Raw genomic sequence first — 13,886 nt, forward strand, 5'->3', positions numbered from 1 at the left:
CTGCTGCCCCAGAGCAAACCTTCGCACACAAGCTGAGCGCCTTGGAAACGCACTGCAGAGGGGCGGGTGCTGTCCTGGCACTGACTCAGCTTTTCACAGCGCAAGGCCAAGCCCGAACGACGCGCTGGCTTTAATGGAGATCTGTCGCAGCCGTTCCATCCCATCTGCACATCCACTTAGGCGGCGGGTCCAGGGTCATGGATTCAAGAGAAGTGGCATCAAACCTGCTTTACTTAAACCAACAAGCGGTTCAGAAAATACACTCCCAAATAACCGGGGATCTAGATCTCCGGGAATAATAAATTACACCCGTCTCCCAATACTGGGACTGCATTTGTGTGTGAAGGCAGTCAATGGCTGAGAGACGGCTCTGCGGTGAGATGCTGGGGCAAAATAGATCAAAAGATCTCGGCTCCCTGGAGCCACTGCTGCTTCAGTGTCCTCCACTGAGGGAGGTGCACCTCCTAGCCTCTCCTGGACTGTAACTCGGAAGGGGTGGGGGTGGGTGTGGGGAGCATGGATAAGGGGCGGTTCGTTGGAGATTGTCAGTCTTGCATCTTGATGGCTGGCTCCAGCCTAGATTCTCCTCTGAGGTGGTCTAGGCATCCACTCCTTTCCCCACTGAACCCCTAGCTGAGATATCCACAATGAATGTGTGTCTCCCCGAACAACCTGCTTTTGTTTCTGTCTCCTCTTCCAGCCAATGGCACCACCATCGTTCTAAGCTAGACATTCATGCATCAACATTAACCCGTCTCCTCTCATCCTGTCTTCTAATCCACTGCCAAGTTCTGCAGATCCTACCTCAAGCCCATCCCCTCCTCTGTATTCCCTGGCCGGATTCCTGGTGCCTGGTGTGTCTCTGGTTTGGCCCTTTTAGGGGGTGCTCTGCTGTGCTCCCAGTCCCACCACCTTGGGACTGAGGTCACACCGTCACATCACGGCGGTGGGGCAGCTCACGCCCAGTGGTGGAGGGTGGATGCGAAGGGCCCACCTCTAGCCTCCTACCTCTGGCTCCCCTCAGTCTTCTGTGGCAACCACACTGCAGTGGGACTCCACCTCTGCTTCCTTCTCTTCCTGAAGGTGCTGTCGAGAGCACCCCAAGACACTCCCTGCCAGCAAGTCTCAGAGCCTGTTCTCCTGGGAACCTATAACCTGTGGCACTTGGTGCCTGGATAATCCTAGGAAGCAAACTCTAAAATGGAGTTAGAGCTGGAATCCCTCCTGCCAGTGGCCAAAGAGGAGCCTGTCACTGTTGGAAGAAAGTGCTGAAGCTCTGAGTGGGGCCCCGAGGAGCAAAGGGCAGGGTCAGGCGGCATGCAAGCGCCCTGTCTCTGTGGCTGTGCACACAGGCAGACCCTGTAGATTCCAGGTGTCTGTGGAGGGAAAAGAGGTCACGTGGGGCTACCTGCGGGCCAATGAGAGCATCCCAGCAAAGATTTTGGGGGTTCAGCAGCTGAGAACGATGGACCATTTGAAAGAGAGCCCCTGGCATGCTACTGAGCCCTGTGGAGTTGGAGCATCTGTGCAGCAATTGTCATAAGACAGAAGTGGGGCATCTAGGCCCAGGCCCAAGCAGGCCCACGGGGCATGAGCGAGCTGCACAAGCAGGTCCTCAGACTCCCGTGCCATCCACACCATGGCGTGACTGCCTCTCCTTGGGCTCACAACCATGGCCCCACGGTGGTAGTGGCCGGGCTGGGGAGATTCCTTATGACACAGTGAGGGATCCAAGCTTGGTTCATAATTGAGTTAGCTTAACATACGGCTGCAAGCCAAAAATGCACTGTCGCTATCCTGTAATCCTCTTTAGGGTTGAAAGAGTGGTGAGGGGAGACCCTGTCAATAAGCAGAGCCTTGAGCAACGCAACTGCTATGGTCCGAGTGTTTTTGTCTCCCCAGATTCCTATGTCGAAACCTAATCACCAAGGCGGTGGGATTAGGAGGTGAGGCCTTTGCAAGGTGATTGGGTCATAAGTCAGAGCCCTCAGGAATGGGATTAGTGCCCTTATAAAGACAGGGCATTAACCAGTCACCTCTCATCCTGTGAGGCCCCAGAGAGCTGCCTTGCCCCTTCTACCATCTGAGGGTATAGCTAGAAGACGTCATCTAAAACCAAAAAGTGGTCCCTCATGAGACCCCAAATCTGCTAGTGCATTCATCTTTGACTTCTGAGCCTCCAGAACTGGAAGGAATAAATGTGTGTTGTTTATAAGCCAGCCAGTCTACGGTATTGAGTGACAGCAGCCCAAACAGATGAGGCAGCAGCTGACAGTGGACTGTGTGTGGAAAGGAAAGAGTCCTGAGTTAGGAATAGATACAAGCTCCTAAGCAGTGGCAAACGTCTTGGCAGCCTCTTTAAGGGCAGGGACAGAGAAAATCTGGAAGACTGAGGACAGGTAAGACAAGGAGCTCTGCAGAGCAGGCACGTGGACAGACCCATGGGAGGGGCAGGACACGTCCGCATGTTTGCACAGCATGGCAGAGCTCACAGGAGAGCGCTTCAACAAGCGGATGGAGGGATCCGGCCAGTGGACCACTGCCAGCCTCTGCCACTGGCCACAGCAGTCCTGGGCCAGGGCACTCCTGCGTGGAGGAAGCGTGGTGGTGAGGTGAAGCCCTGCCAGGCCCCCCAGCTCGGGCATCCCCCCATCTGCCACACCGCCAACATTCAACCTGCCGGCAACAAAGAGCGGCACGGAGTCCTGTGTGTCCTCCACTCCTCGAGGAGACCAACTAACTGGCCAATGGGTGTCAGGTGGATCACACTGACACCAGGGAAGATGAAGACACTCCATCTTGACAGGAAGTGACTCCTTTTCTGGGTGTGGGTTTGCCTTTCTTGGCAACAGAGCCTCAGCCAGCACTAGCATCTGCAGGCTGCCGGCACCCTGCATGACACTGCATTGTGTCCCAGTGGGCGCACACCCATGGGAACACTGGTCCTGTCACACATCCTACTGCCCAGAAGCTGTTGACCTGATGAGACGGATGGACCAGGCTTGCACGATGCCGCTGGAGCTGCACTGTGATGTGGGCGCTATCCTCCAAGGTGAGGTTGACACTCTGCATCAACAACTACCATGGTGCAGGGTGTGTCTCCAGCAGGTAGAACGCAATGGTTCAGGAATCAAGGGGTGGAAGTAGGGACGGCCCCACTTCTCACTCCCAGTGGTCCACTTGGAGTTTATGCTCTCCGTCTGTGCAACCTGGCCTTGCATATATAGGGGCCCTGGCTTCCAGCATGAGAGTACTTTTGCCAGAGAACACAGCAAGAGTTCTGGTCACTTTATGTTGCATTGCCAAGTGATTAGCAGGCTAGAAAGGGAGGTGCCATCCTGGAAGGGGTAACTGACTCTCAGGAGCAGGCAGGGCTGCAGTTATAGAATGGGGTATTTAAATGGGAAGAATGCATTTGGAACCCAGGTGGTTCACTGTGGCATCTCTTGGTCCTCCCCTGCCCAATGTTGATAGCAAATCATTCAGTAGTCATGGCTTTAGAATGGCACCCAGGAGCCTGGACCCATCAGGGATGATGTCTGTGTCACCCCACCAGGTAAGCCACCTAGAGGTCTTCTCTAAGGGCGAGGGGAATCTAGAATGAGTAGGAGAGAAGGAAGTCAATGGGAGTCAGCTGCAACTTCAAGACCAGCTGTGGCAGCATGAGCTACATATAGTTTACCCTGCTAACCTTCCATCTGTACATTTCTCCAGTCTCTCTCATTCCACAAGCAAATGTCTCCAGGCAGTGCAAGGGGCAGACGACAGCAGATGCTGTGAGGCTGGCCAGACCCCTCCTCCAGGACTGATATCCCTGCTGCTGGGTATGTCCGCAGCAGACAGCTCTCTGCCAAGTCTCTACTCGGGAAGTGCCCCCAGCTGAAGAAAGCTGCTTCACCCAAAGCCTTTCTTCCTTCTGGGGGAAGCCCACATCGAAAACCTGGTCTATGCATAGGGATGTAAGGCCTGACCACTCTGTGTCCACGCACAACAACTCAGAAGGCTCATCCAGCTCCAGAGCTCCTTCTAGGACCTGCTGTGGCAACTGCACGGCAGTTCAGCCTTCCTTCAATCTGCTTCATGCGATTCCCCACAGCATCCTCCAGTACACAGTCTGCACTCGAATCTCAAGCAGCTCAGGGTTTTCTTCTTGGAAAACATGTACTATTACAATTCCCTACTAAGTGTTTTTCATATTACAGCCAGAGATCTTTCAAAAGCACCCATCTGATGACATCAATCTTTATGCCTTCTCACTGCCCTAAATCCCAAGCTCCTGCCTGTGACTGATAAGGCCCTTCATTTCCTGGCTCCATCTCCAGCCTAGTCTGTGGCTACAGCCACCATCGCTTTATGGCACAATCAAAGGAGTGTCTTCCACCTCCCTGAACATGTCATTCACGTTCATCTCCAGAACTTTGCACACCTTGTCCCTTTGCTTAGGACACCCGTAAGTTCCTTCCCTGCCTGAAGAGCTCATCCATGTAGGTCTCAAATTTCACTTCTTCCAATGAACAATTCCTCCAACCCCGTGGAGAACTGGCCAGGTCCCACTTTTATGCTTCCAAAGCATCCTGAACACTCTCTCGTGCCTCTTAGCATACAACATTTTAATTATTTGTCAAACTGTTTTTCTACTTCACTAGATTACAAACCCTATGAGAACAGTGGCCAAGTCCAAAGTCCAAGTCTATCTTTTTTTTTTTTTTTTTTTTTTTTGAGACAGAGTCTTGCACTGTCGCCTGGGCTGGAGTGCAGTGGCAACCTCTGCCTCCCAGCTTTAAGTGATTTTCCTGCCTCAGCCTCCCACCAAGTCTATCTTTAATGTTGTATCCAAAATGCCTCGTACTATGCGTGGTAATAAAAGGTGCTTTATAAATGTGTACTGAGCATCCTTCTTCTTCCTTCTTTCCACTAATTATAAGAAATTCACAGTCGAAATGAGGTTCAAAGGCACATAATGTAGGAAGTGTAACACAACGTTGCAGCCAAAATTCCACTTATAGATGTGTTTAAGATTTTAAAAAATGTTAATTCTCAACATTTAAAAATAAAGATATTTAACAAAAACACATGGATTTTATGCTACTGACATCACAAAATCACACTGGAAGGCCTGGTACCATTGGGCTCACATTTCTGCTAGGTAAACATGGACCTGAACTGGGGAGCTGTGTAGCAGGTGTCTCCCCAACACCCCACGACAAGCCATGCCCACTCCAGTTTGCCACAGACCACCCCCGCCCGCCCCGGCATGGGGCTATGTGTCATTATGCTTGCAGGCTTTTGTGTTGATGTGTTTTTGTTGTTCTGTTTGTTTTAATAGGAAAAGCAGAAGAAAATGAAATTTATCTTTGCATCCTTATCAAAATATTGACAGGTCCATGAAGCAGGCTTCAACTCTGCCTCACTCATTTAAGGGTTGTGTTGCTGTTGGCATTTGAGTTGGCCATCCCTGGTATTGTGTTTGACAAGCCAACAACAGCCCACTCATCCCCCTCTTTCAAAAGGCAGAGTGACCAGTAAGAACAATGGAAGCGCATTTCTGCTTCACTGGGACTGGAGTGGTCATCAGTGCTGGCTGGTGCAGCTCCCAAAGACCTGGGTAAAATAATGGTCTGGGGCTTGTCAACTCTATGCCCCTGGGTGGCCACTCTCCCTCCCTCTCCCTTGCCTATGGACAAAATCTATCACAAAAACTTGAGATAAGGCTCAGAATAAGATGGTGTATTTGAAAGTGCTTTGTAATCAAGCATGATACAAGTGCATATCCCAAGCAAATTATTATATTTATCCCAAGCAAATGGTGGGTTTATTTTTCTAATTTAGGAGGCAGATGGAAGGAACTGAGGTTTACTGTGAAAATCTAATTTTCTTTTATGATTCAAAAGATTACTGAGACATAATCCAGCCCTGAAGCTACTGTCTATTCTTTTCCTGTACTTACCCAGCTTCATGGTAGGGAGGGAGGTGTGTGGATGAAGGAGGGATTTGTCATTCCTTCAACAAACACTTAATGAGCACCTACTCTGTGCCAGGCACTGCAGGATACAGGATGCGACAGGCACAAACCCTCCACTAACAAAGCCCAGACTTTTTAGGCTGGGCGCGATGGCTCATGCCTGTAATCTCAGCACTTTGGGAGGCCAAGGCGGGTGGATCATGAGGTCAGGAGATTGAGACCATCCTGGCTAACACAGTGAAACCCCGTCTCTACTAAAAATACAAAAAATTAGCCGGGTGCAGTAGCAGGTGCCTGTAGTCCCAGCTACTTGGAAGGCTGAGGCAGGAGAATGGCGTGAACCTGGGAGGCAGAGCTTGCAGTGAGCCAAGATAGCGCCATTGCAGTCCGGCCTGGGTGAAAGAGCGAGACTCCATCTCAAAAAAAAAAAAAAAAATTCAAAACAAAAACAAACAAACAAAAAAAACAAAGCCCAGACTTTTTGTGAAGATACAGAGAAACGATATTTCAAGTGACGAATGTATCAGAATGTACAGTTGTCTGAAAGCTTACAGGATGTAGTAGGGAGGGCAGATGGCTTCTGGGAGGAGGTAACATGATCTGGGCCTAGAATGTTGAGCAGGAGGCATGGTTGGTAGGCAGGCATGGGCACATTCCCCTCAGACACTGTAGATATATTAGAGAGAGCAGTTGCTGATCCCCAACTACTTAGATAAAGTATAGCCACTGAAATTGATCTCTCCTGTGGCTTTAGAGAGCACCACTAAAAATCTGGAAGTCTCAGTCTGCACTCCTGTTGAATAGGGAGAGGAACATCAACTACTTAGAACCAGTTTATGTGGCTTGCAAGAGCAAGTGTGTAGTTATTAGCAAGTCTCCAGGGGGAATATGTGGAAGGAACTGGAACATGGGGAGGAGAACAAGCAGGGAAAAACAAGGAGAGCAAATGGGGCTGGACTCTCATTAGTCTGTGATGGATTGATCTTCTGTCACTGCTTTCCCAAACTCCCAGCAGTTTCAACGTAAAGCTTGTTCAATATTTTAAAACCAATTTAAAGCCAATTTTTGAGTTTGCTTTAAAAAAATTATTGCATTAATCAAAAAATACATTAAGTTTTAGGTCCAACAGTCTAACTGATAGGAAAAGCTGATTGGGACTCAAGAGAAATGGGCTCTCCTGGCTGGAGCATGTAATGTGCAAGAACAGAAACCAATCAACAGCAGAAACAAGTCACAAATGGCTGAAAGCAAAGAACCCTGCAACTGAATGGAATTGAAAGAAAGTGTGAAGAGGGCTGATGAGGGTATTTAGTTATTATTAGCAAAATTCAGATGTGAGAACACATCTAAAGCCTTCAGTTCCAAGGGAGGCTGCAATTGGGCTTTTATTGTGAGATGTGTAGAGTGTCATCCTTTCAAAGATTTCAGGTCAATGAAACTGCAGAGGTCATCCTCCTGGAGACCATGCTGCTTGAGAGAAATGTAGGGAACAGAAAATAAGCCAGCTCTATGAAAATAAAAGCCCTTCATTCTGTTATCAAATCGAATTGGGTCATGAAATTTGAAGAAATAGCTTGTTTGGTTCGTGCCTTCCCACATCGAAGAGCAGCTATGGTTGAAATAAGGAAACTTGGGAAGATTGGTAAATTCGCTCATAGAGAAGGTGCTGGTAATTCTGTATTCTTCCCCCTCTCTGCTTTGCATCTGGAAGGCTGACTCCCATGGGCTGTGCCCCTAGGATCCCTTGTGTCTGGCTTCAGTGGGGTAAGGCCCATGGGAGACATTAGCAAGAGATCGGATGGCAGGAGGCAGGAGGCAAGATGTCCATGCTCACTCCCTTCCTGTGTGGGGCTATTTCCAGGCAACGCTGGATGCTCCATGATGACACCTCCTGTCATGAGGCCCCTTCTCCATGGCTGCAGCTCATGGGGTTCATGGGACTCTTCCTCCCCCTGCCTCTGCAGGCCTGGGGTGGTCATGGCTCCCCAGTGATGCTCGCTCCGAGGCCCTCAGCCCTATGATGGTTCCTGTGTCCCCAGCCTGCCTCTGCAGGTCATCCCTTTCATTAACATCTCCTCCTGTGCCCATCTGGGTTGGCTTCTCTCTCCCGAGGGACCCTGACCGAATCAGAGACGTAGGAAAACATGGCAGCAAAGACCCCAATTAGTTGCTTTCCGTTGTCTGGAAACTGTTCACCAGCAGACATCTTTTTAGTTTGGCTGGTTGGTTTGCTTTGTTTTCAAATAAGAGGAATTGGAGGCTGGCCCTGTGATCAGGAACTAGAAGCAGGAAGAGTCTCATCTCCTGCGGGGGTCTAACTGCAGGGCTGCTTCATCCTGAGTTCTTTCTGGGATGACCCTGATGTGGATTAACTATACCTCCTCAGAATTCCTATCATGTCAGTTGCTTGTGCATCCTCTGTGGCATCTACTGAAGCCGTAGAAACTCCATGGGAGCAGTTGTCTTACTCTTTGTCCCGAGGGCCTAGAACTATGCCTAACATATTACGGGTGTTTAATGCATATTTGTTGAATGAATGAAATAATGTCTCATGGGGCGCAGTGGCTCACGCCTGTCATCTCAGTACTTTGGGAGGCTTGCTTGAGCTCAGGAGTTCAAGACCCCAGCCTGGGAAACATGCTGAAACCCTGTCTCTACAAAAAATACAAAAAGTAGCCTGGTGTGGTGGCATGTGCCTGCAGTTCCAGCTACTTGGGAGGCTGAGGTGGCAGGGTTGCCTGAGCCAAGGATAAGGAGTCTGCAGTGAGCCAAGATCGTACCACTGCACTCCAGCCTGGGCAACACAGTGAGACCCTGGTTCAAAAAAAATGAAATAATGTCTCTTTCTTTATAGATGCTGCCATAACTCAACAAACCATCTATTAAATGTCTGTGCAGCAGATGTCATCTTGGGCCTAGAGACACAGGGGAACAGAGGACACAGTCTGGTTGAAGAGGTTCTGGCTTCTGCAACTTTGCCCATGTGGCACCCTCTGCTGGAATGTCCTTTACCACACCATCCTGCTGTCCTGACAAACTCTGACCCATCTTCTGTGACTTTTCCAGGGAAACCTGGAAGTGTTTTATATAAAGCTATAGAGTTGCTAAGCTTTGGTTTAGCATATTACTGTAATTACGATATTCATTTTCCAGTAAATCTCCCCCCATGGCTCCCCTATGAGCCTCTAAAGGGAAATACACTTTTCTTTTCTTTTTTTTGGGGGGGGGCGGATGGAGTCTCACTCTGTCACCAGGCTGGAGTGCAGTGGTGCGATCTCAGCTCACTGCAACCTCCACCTCCCGGGTTCAAGCGATTCTCCTGCCTCAGCCTCCTGAATAGCTGGGATTACAGGTGCACGCCACCACACCAGCTAATTTTTGTATTTTTAGTAGAGACGGGGTTTCACCATGTTGGCCAGGCTGATCTCAATCTCTTGACCTCATGATCCGCCCACCTCGGCCTCCCAAAGTGCTGGGATTACAGGCATAAGCCACCTCGCCCGGCCGGGAAATATACTTTTCAATGCATTTTTCTAGAGAGTGTAGCAGCTGCTTGACCCACCCAAATGCTCAACTTAATGTCTGCTAATTGACACTGTTTGCAGACACAGTTCCCCCGATGCTGGACATCTATGGTTTAGGTCATCTCTAACTTTCTTTTTCCTATTTTTCTGAATCCAATATTAAGGTTTTAACAATTTAAAAACATTTAATTTGGGCTACCTTAATCTTTAACACCAAGGCTGGATGGTTCCTCTTGACTGAAGAATGAATGGGATTAGAGGGAGGGTCAGGCGCCTGGATGGCTTTAGGTTAAGTAATGCTCTTCTTTCCCTTACAGCTACTGTTTCCAAATAAATACTGTAGATGCCAGAGTATCACTTTGTGGAAGCCTCTGCCATGTTTGCAGTCTCAGAGCATATGGATGTCAATTGCTAGACTAACTCCGTTTCCCAGAGCCTCAGGTATACCCGCCTCCATTACAGCGGTCCTGAGGCAGGGGTCTCTGGGCCATTATTGCTTTTGCTGTCAGTACCTGGTAAGCTCGCGTTTGAATGTCCCTGAGCTAAAATAAAATTAACAGAAAGAGCATTTGCTGCCTGGGCTATGGAAATGGCAACTCAGTCCTAAATCCACTCATATGCTCATGGCTGGCAATTTAGGAGCAGACGAGAAGACCCAAATTCACCAGTTCTATTTATTTAGTTATGCTAATATTGGATAAACTCATCTGCAGAATTCCATATAGGGATACACTTATTCATGCTCTGATTTTAGAGCATTCAGATCTTTAACATTCTCTATTGTAAAATCAAAATATTCCGGGATTTCTACGTCTGTTTACTAGGTTCCTATCAGTACAATGACTAAAGGATTTATCTGCAAAGATTTGGTGTTTAAACCCTTGTTAACATCTACATTGGGAGAAAAATAATGAGCAAATTCATCTACTGTGATGACGTTTTTACTCTTTTTCCCTGAAGGTTTGGTTGATCCTAATTAATAAATAAAATAAAATGTATTTGCACTTTCCTAAGACTGAGATAGCACCTTAGAGAGTGAGGCTCAGCCAACACATTCTTTACTTAATGAGGACTGAAACACCAGTTAGCATAGGGCATGACGCTGCTAAAGGACAATGATATCCTTACATAATGTGATCTTTCTGTACATGCCACTCACAGAGGTATTTTCACCAGAGATTCTAAACTAGGGCATTAAAAACACTGAAGTAGACTTAGTATGGATTTCTCTGATTTAGAGACTGTTAAATTGTTTTATTTCCCCTCTAAGGACTCCTTTGAAAATGCTCACATGCCTTGTCCCTGTTCCATATCTGCCCAGGGAAAAGCTATTTTGGACATGCCCCAAATGGCCACTGGGAAGTCTACACTGTGCCCCAAGGAGGGGAGTCATTCTGGGAGAAGCCAGGGCCCCATTCCCATGGCTGTCAGCTACCAGTCTGCTTCTTGCTTTTTTAGAATGGAACTCTCCATGACCTCCAGGAAACGGCTCCAGTCCCCCACTGTGTCCGGAGCCCTGCTTGGAGGAATGAGTAGGGCATTCTGTACCTGAGTAGTTGTTCCTGAGGCTTCAAATAGGGCACTGCACTCCCCTTCATGGTACGCTTCTTTACATTCCCGGCAGAAGGCAAACTGCAAAAGAACACACATCCATTAATTAGGGACATTAGGTTGCATTTGGCAATAACACATTTTTCCTTTTCCAAATTCATTATATTCATTCCTCTGGCTTGTGCAATAGTTTCTGTATAAAATTACTTTTTTTGCAAAGAGAAATCAAGTTATATTTTGATGGGATTTTTCACTCTTTACTCAAGAGGGTTCCAAGCACCATAGCACAGCTACAGAGATGATGGGTCACATTTCCTTCCCTCAAGACTTACATTTCCAGTCTAGTGTAAGACACAGTGATATGGTTTGGCTGCGTCCCCACCCAAATCTCATCTTGAATTGTAGTTCCCATAATCCCCATGTGTCATGGGAAACACCTGGTGGGAGGTAATTGAATCATGGGGATGATTTCCCCCATGCTATTCTTGTGATAGTGAGTGAGTTCTCACGAGATCTGACAGTTTTACAATGGGCTTCCCCCTTCGCTCGGCTCTCATTTCTCTTCTTCCTGCCACCATGTGAAGAAGGATGTGTTTGCTTCCCCTTCCACCATGATTGTGAATTTCCTGAGGCCTACTCAGCCCTGCGCAACTGTGAGTCAATTGAACCTCTTTCCTTTATAAATTATCCAGTCTCGGGTATGTCCTTATAGCAGTGTGAGAACAGACTAATACACACAGTAATGCAAATAAATACCCACAACAAAGTTTAATTGGTATTAGAATGTGAGGAAAAAACTTCATTCAAGACATTCCCTTTAAATATTTGTTCACATTCAATATTTGTTTGCATTCACAGAAGATTTATATGCCCATGTCAGTGGACTTACTTTCGTATTGAAAGCCTATTATGGAAAAAGAAATGGGTGGCTATGGGCTGAACCGTGCCCCCTCATAATGGATAGGTGGAAGCAGGACCTCAGAAAGTAACTGTATTTGGAGATAGGGTCTTTAAAGTGGTAAAGGGAAGATGAGGTTGTTAGGGGAGGCCTTATTCAATCTGACTGGTGTCCTTACAAGAAGAGGAGATTAAGACAGAGACACATGGACTGAGAGATGATGAGCAGCATTCACCATGGGACTGAAGACGCCCAAGGGACCAATGCCGTCTACCCGCCATCTTACAAAGAAGAAAGCTGGAAGAGTGAATGCCAGCGAGGCTCGTTTAGGGCTATCTGTCTGGAATCCATGGACCTCTCCAGAAAGCAAGTCCCATTCTCATCACCACCAGCCATGCTCTGAAGTTGCTGTCACGGTTGAGCTGTGGGTCAGCAGTGGAACACACCAGACTGGAGTCATCATCCCATCCCCTGCCACCTGAAACACCTTGGGAAAGCCACCTTGGTTTCTGTGCCTTGGTTTCCACCTCGGAAATGCCAGGATAACAGTGATAGCTTTCTCATATGACCCCTGGGAGAGGTAGTGAGATAGCACATGCTGAGTGGCTACAACCACAGCATACAATGCATTCTAAACTTTAAGGAGATAAGAACAACAGGGACTATTTTGCCCCTACTCCATTTCATAGGAAGGAGTTTCCTCACCAGAAAACTGGTTTCTTTCAATGCAATTTTCTTTAATAAGTTGTGGGCAACATCTCCCACAGCAGAAACTGTATTCAGAGAAGGCATTTCAGCAGAGGAGAGAGTGCCATCCACAAGTATGGTGTGTGGATGATGGTGGTGGTCTTAGAGCATAGAGGCAAACTGACAGTATCCTCTTTCCCTTGAGAGGTGGGCTTTATGTCTCTTCTGCTGACAGCCAGATGTGTTGAGTTCTTGACTCCTAGAATATGGTAGAAATGATGGTGTACCACTTTCTAGGCCCAGGCCTCAAGAAACCAGAAGCTTCCATTTCCTGTTGGGACACTTGCTCTTGAAGCCCAGCTGCCATATAGTAAGGAAGCTCAACAGCCCACGGGAGCCCCACATGGAGAAGAGCTGCGGCCTCAGCCGCAACAACAGCCCTGTCTGAGCTTTTAGTAGACAGCCAGCACCAACTTGCCAGCTATGTGACTGGGTCATATTCCAAGTAGACTGTTGTTATTTGAAATCATTAAAGTTTAGGGTGGTTTTTACACAGCAATAAATAACTGATACAGTAATAAATAAGAATATAATATGCTGAAAGTAGTGTCTGGAAGATTCAAAAATTTACAGAGACTTACAAGTTCTCAAACTAATATTTTATAGTATAAGTTAGGAATTTAGCCTAATTTTGCTTAAGACAGGACTGATTTGAATTGAAAAACAAAAATAATAAAAACCAGGATATAAAACCAACTCTATCCCAAAATATACCATAATTCCTCCTTGCCTCAAAAAAGAATAGCTTTTACTCAACACTATTTTTCCTTCATGTTGTCTTCACCATGTGAACAGAGTTTTCTCCTTTCCTACGTCCAATTTCTTGTTTTAAAAATTCATCTGAAAAGTATTTTAATCTCAGGACATCAGAAACAAAAAGGAAAAGCATTTTATAAGGAAACAATCTCTTCAGAGATATGCCACAATTGATCTTCAAGCCATCACTTTTAGCATATTATATTCTTATTTCTCACAGCAGAGAGACTGAACTCAAATTTAGTGAAATGTAAACTTTATTTAAAGGTTGGTGGGACAGCGTGTGTGCGTCAGAATGTCCTTACACAAATCACCAACATTACCTGGTTTCAGCTTCTGACATCTTATTTTCTCTGAACTAAAAGCGAATTCACTGAATAGTGAGTTGAGTTCTAGGATTTTCTCCTATTTTTAAAAACATTTATCTGTTAATACTTGGGTCTGCCTC

The 13,886-nt window shown here is 47.1% G+C and overlaps 1 protein-coding gene across 6 annotated transcripts in view; it reads right to left on the reverse strand.

Moving 5' to 3' along the window:
• Window positions 1–13,886, reverse strand: part of PRKN (parkin RBR E3 ubiquitin protein ligase) — a 1,411,643-nt gene that overhangs the window by 56,007 nt on the left and 1,341,750 nt on the right. For all 6 annotated transcript variants that reach the window (XM_054686972.2, XM_001153913.6, XM_054686973.2 and 3 more), the window contains one exon: window positions 11,035–11,118. In XM_054686972.2, the coding sequence (XP_054542947.1) occupies window positions 11,035–11,118 (84 nt within the window). The remainder of the gene's footprint in view (window positions 1–11,034; window positions 11,119–13,886) is intronic.

Source organism: Pan troglodytes, chromosome 5 (genome assembly GCF_028858775.2).
Source record: "Pan troglodytes isolate AG18354 chromosome 5, NHGRI_mPanTro3-v2.0_pri, whole genome shotgun sequence".
NCBI classification, from domain to species: domain Eukaryota; kingdom Metazoa; phylum Chordata; class Mammalia; order Primates; family Hominidae; genus Pan; species Pan troglodytes.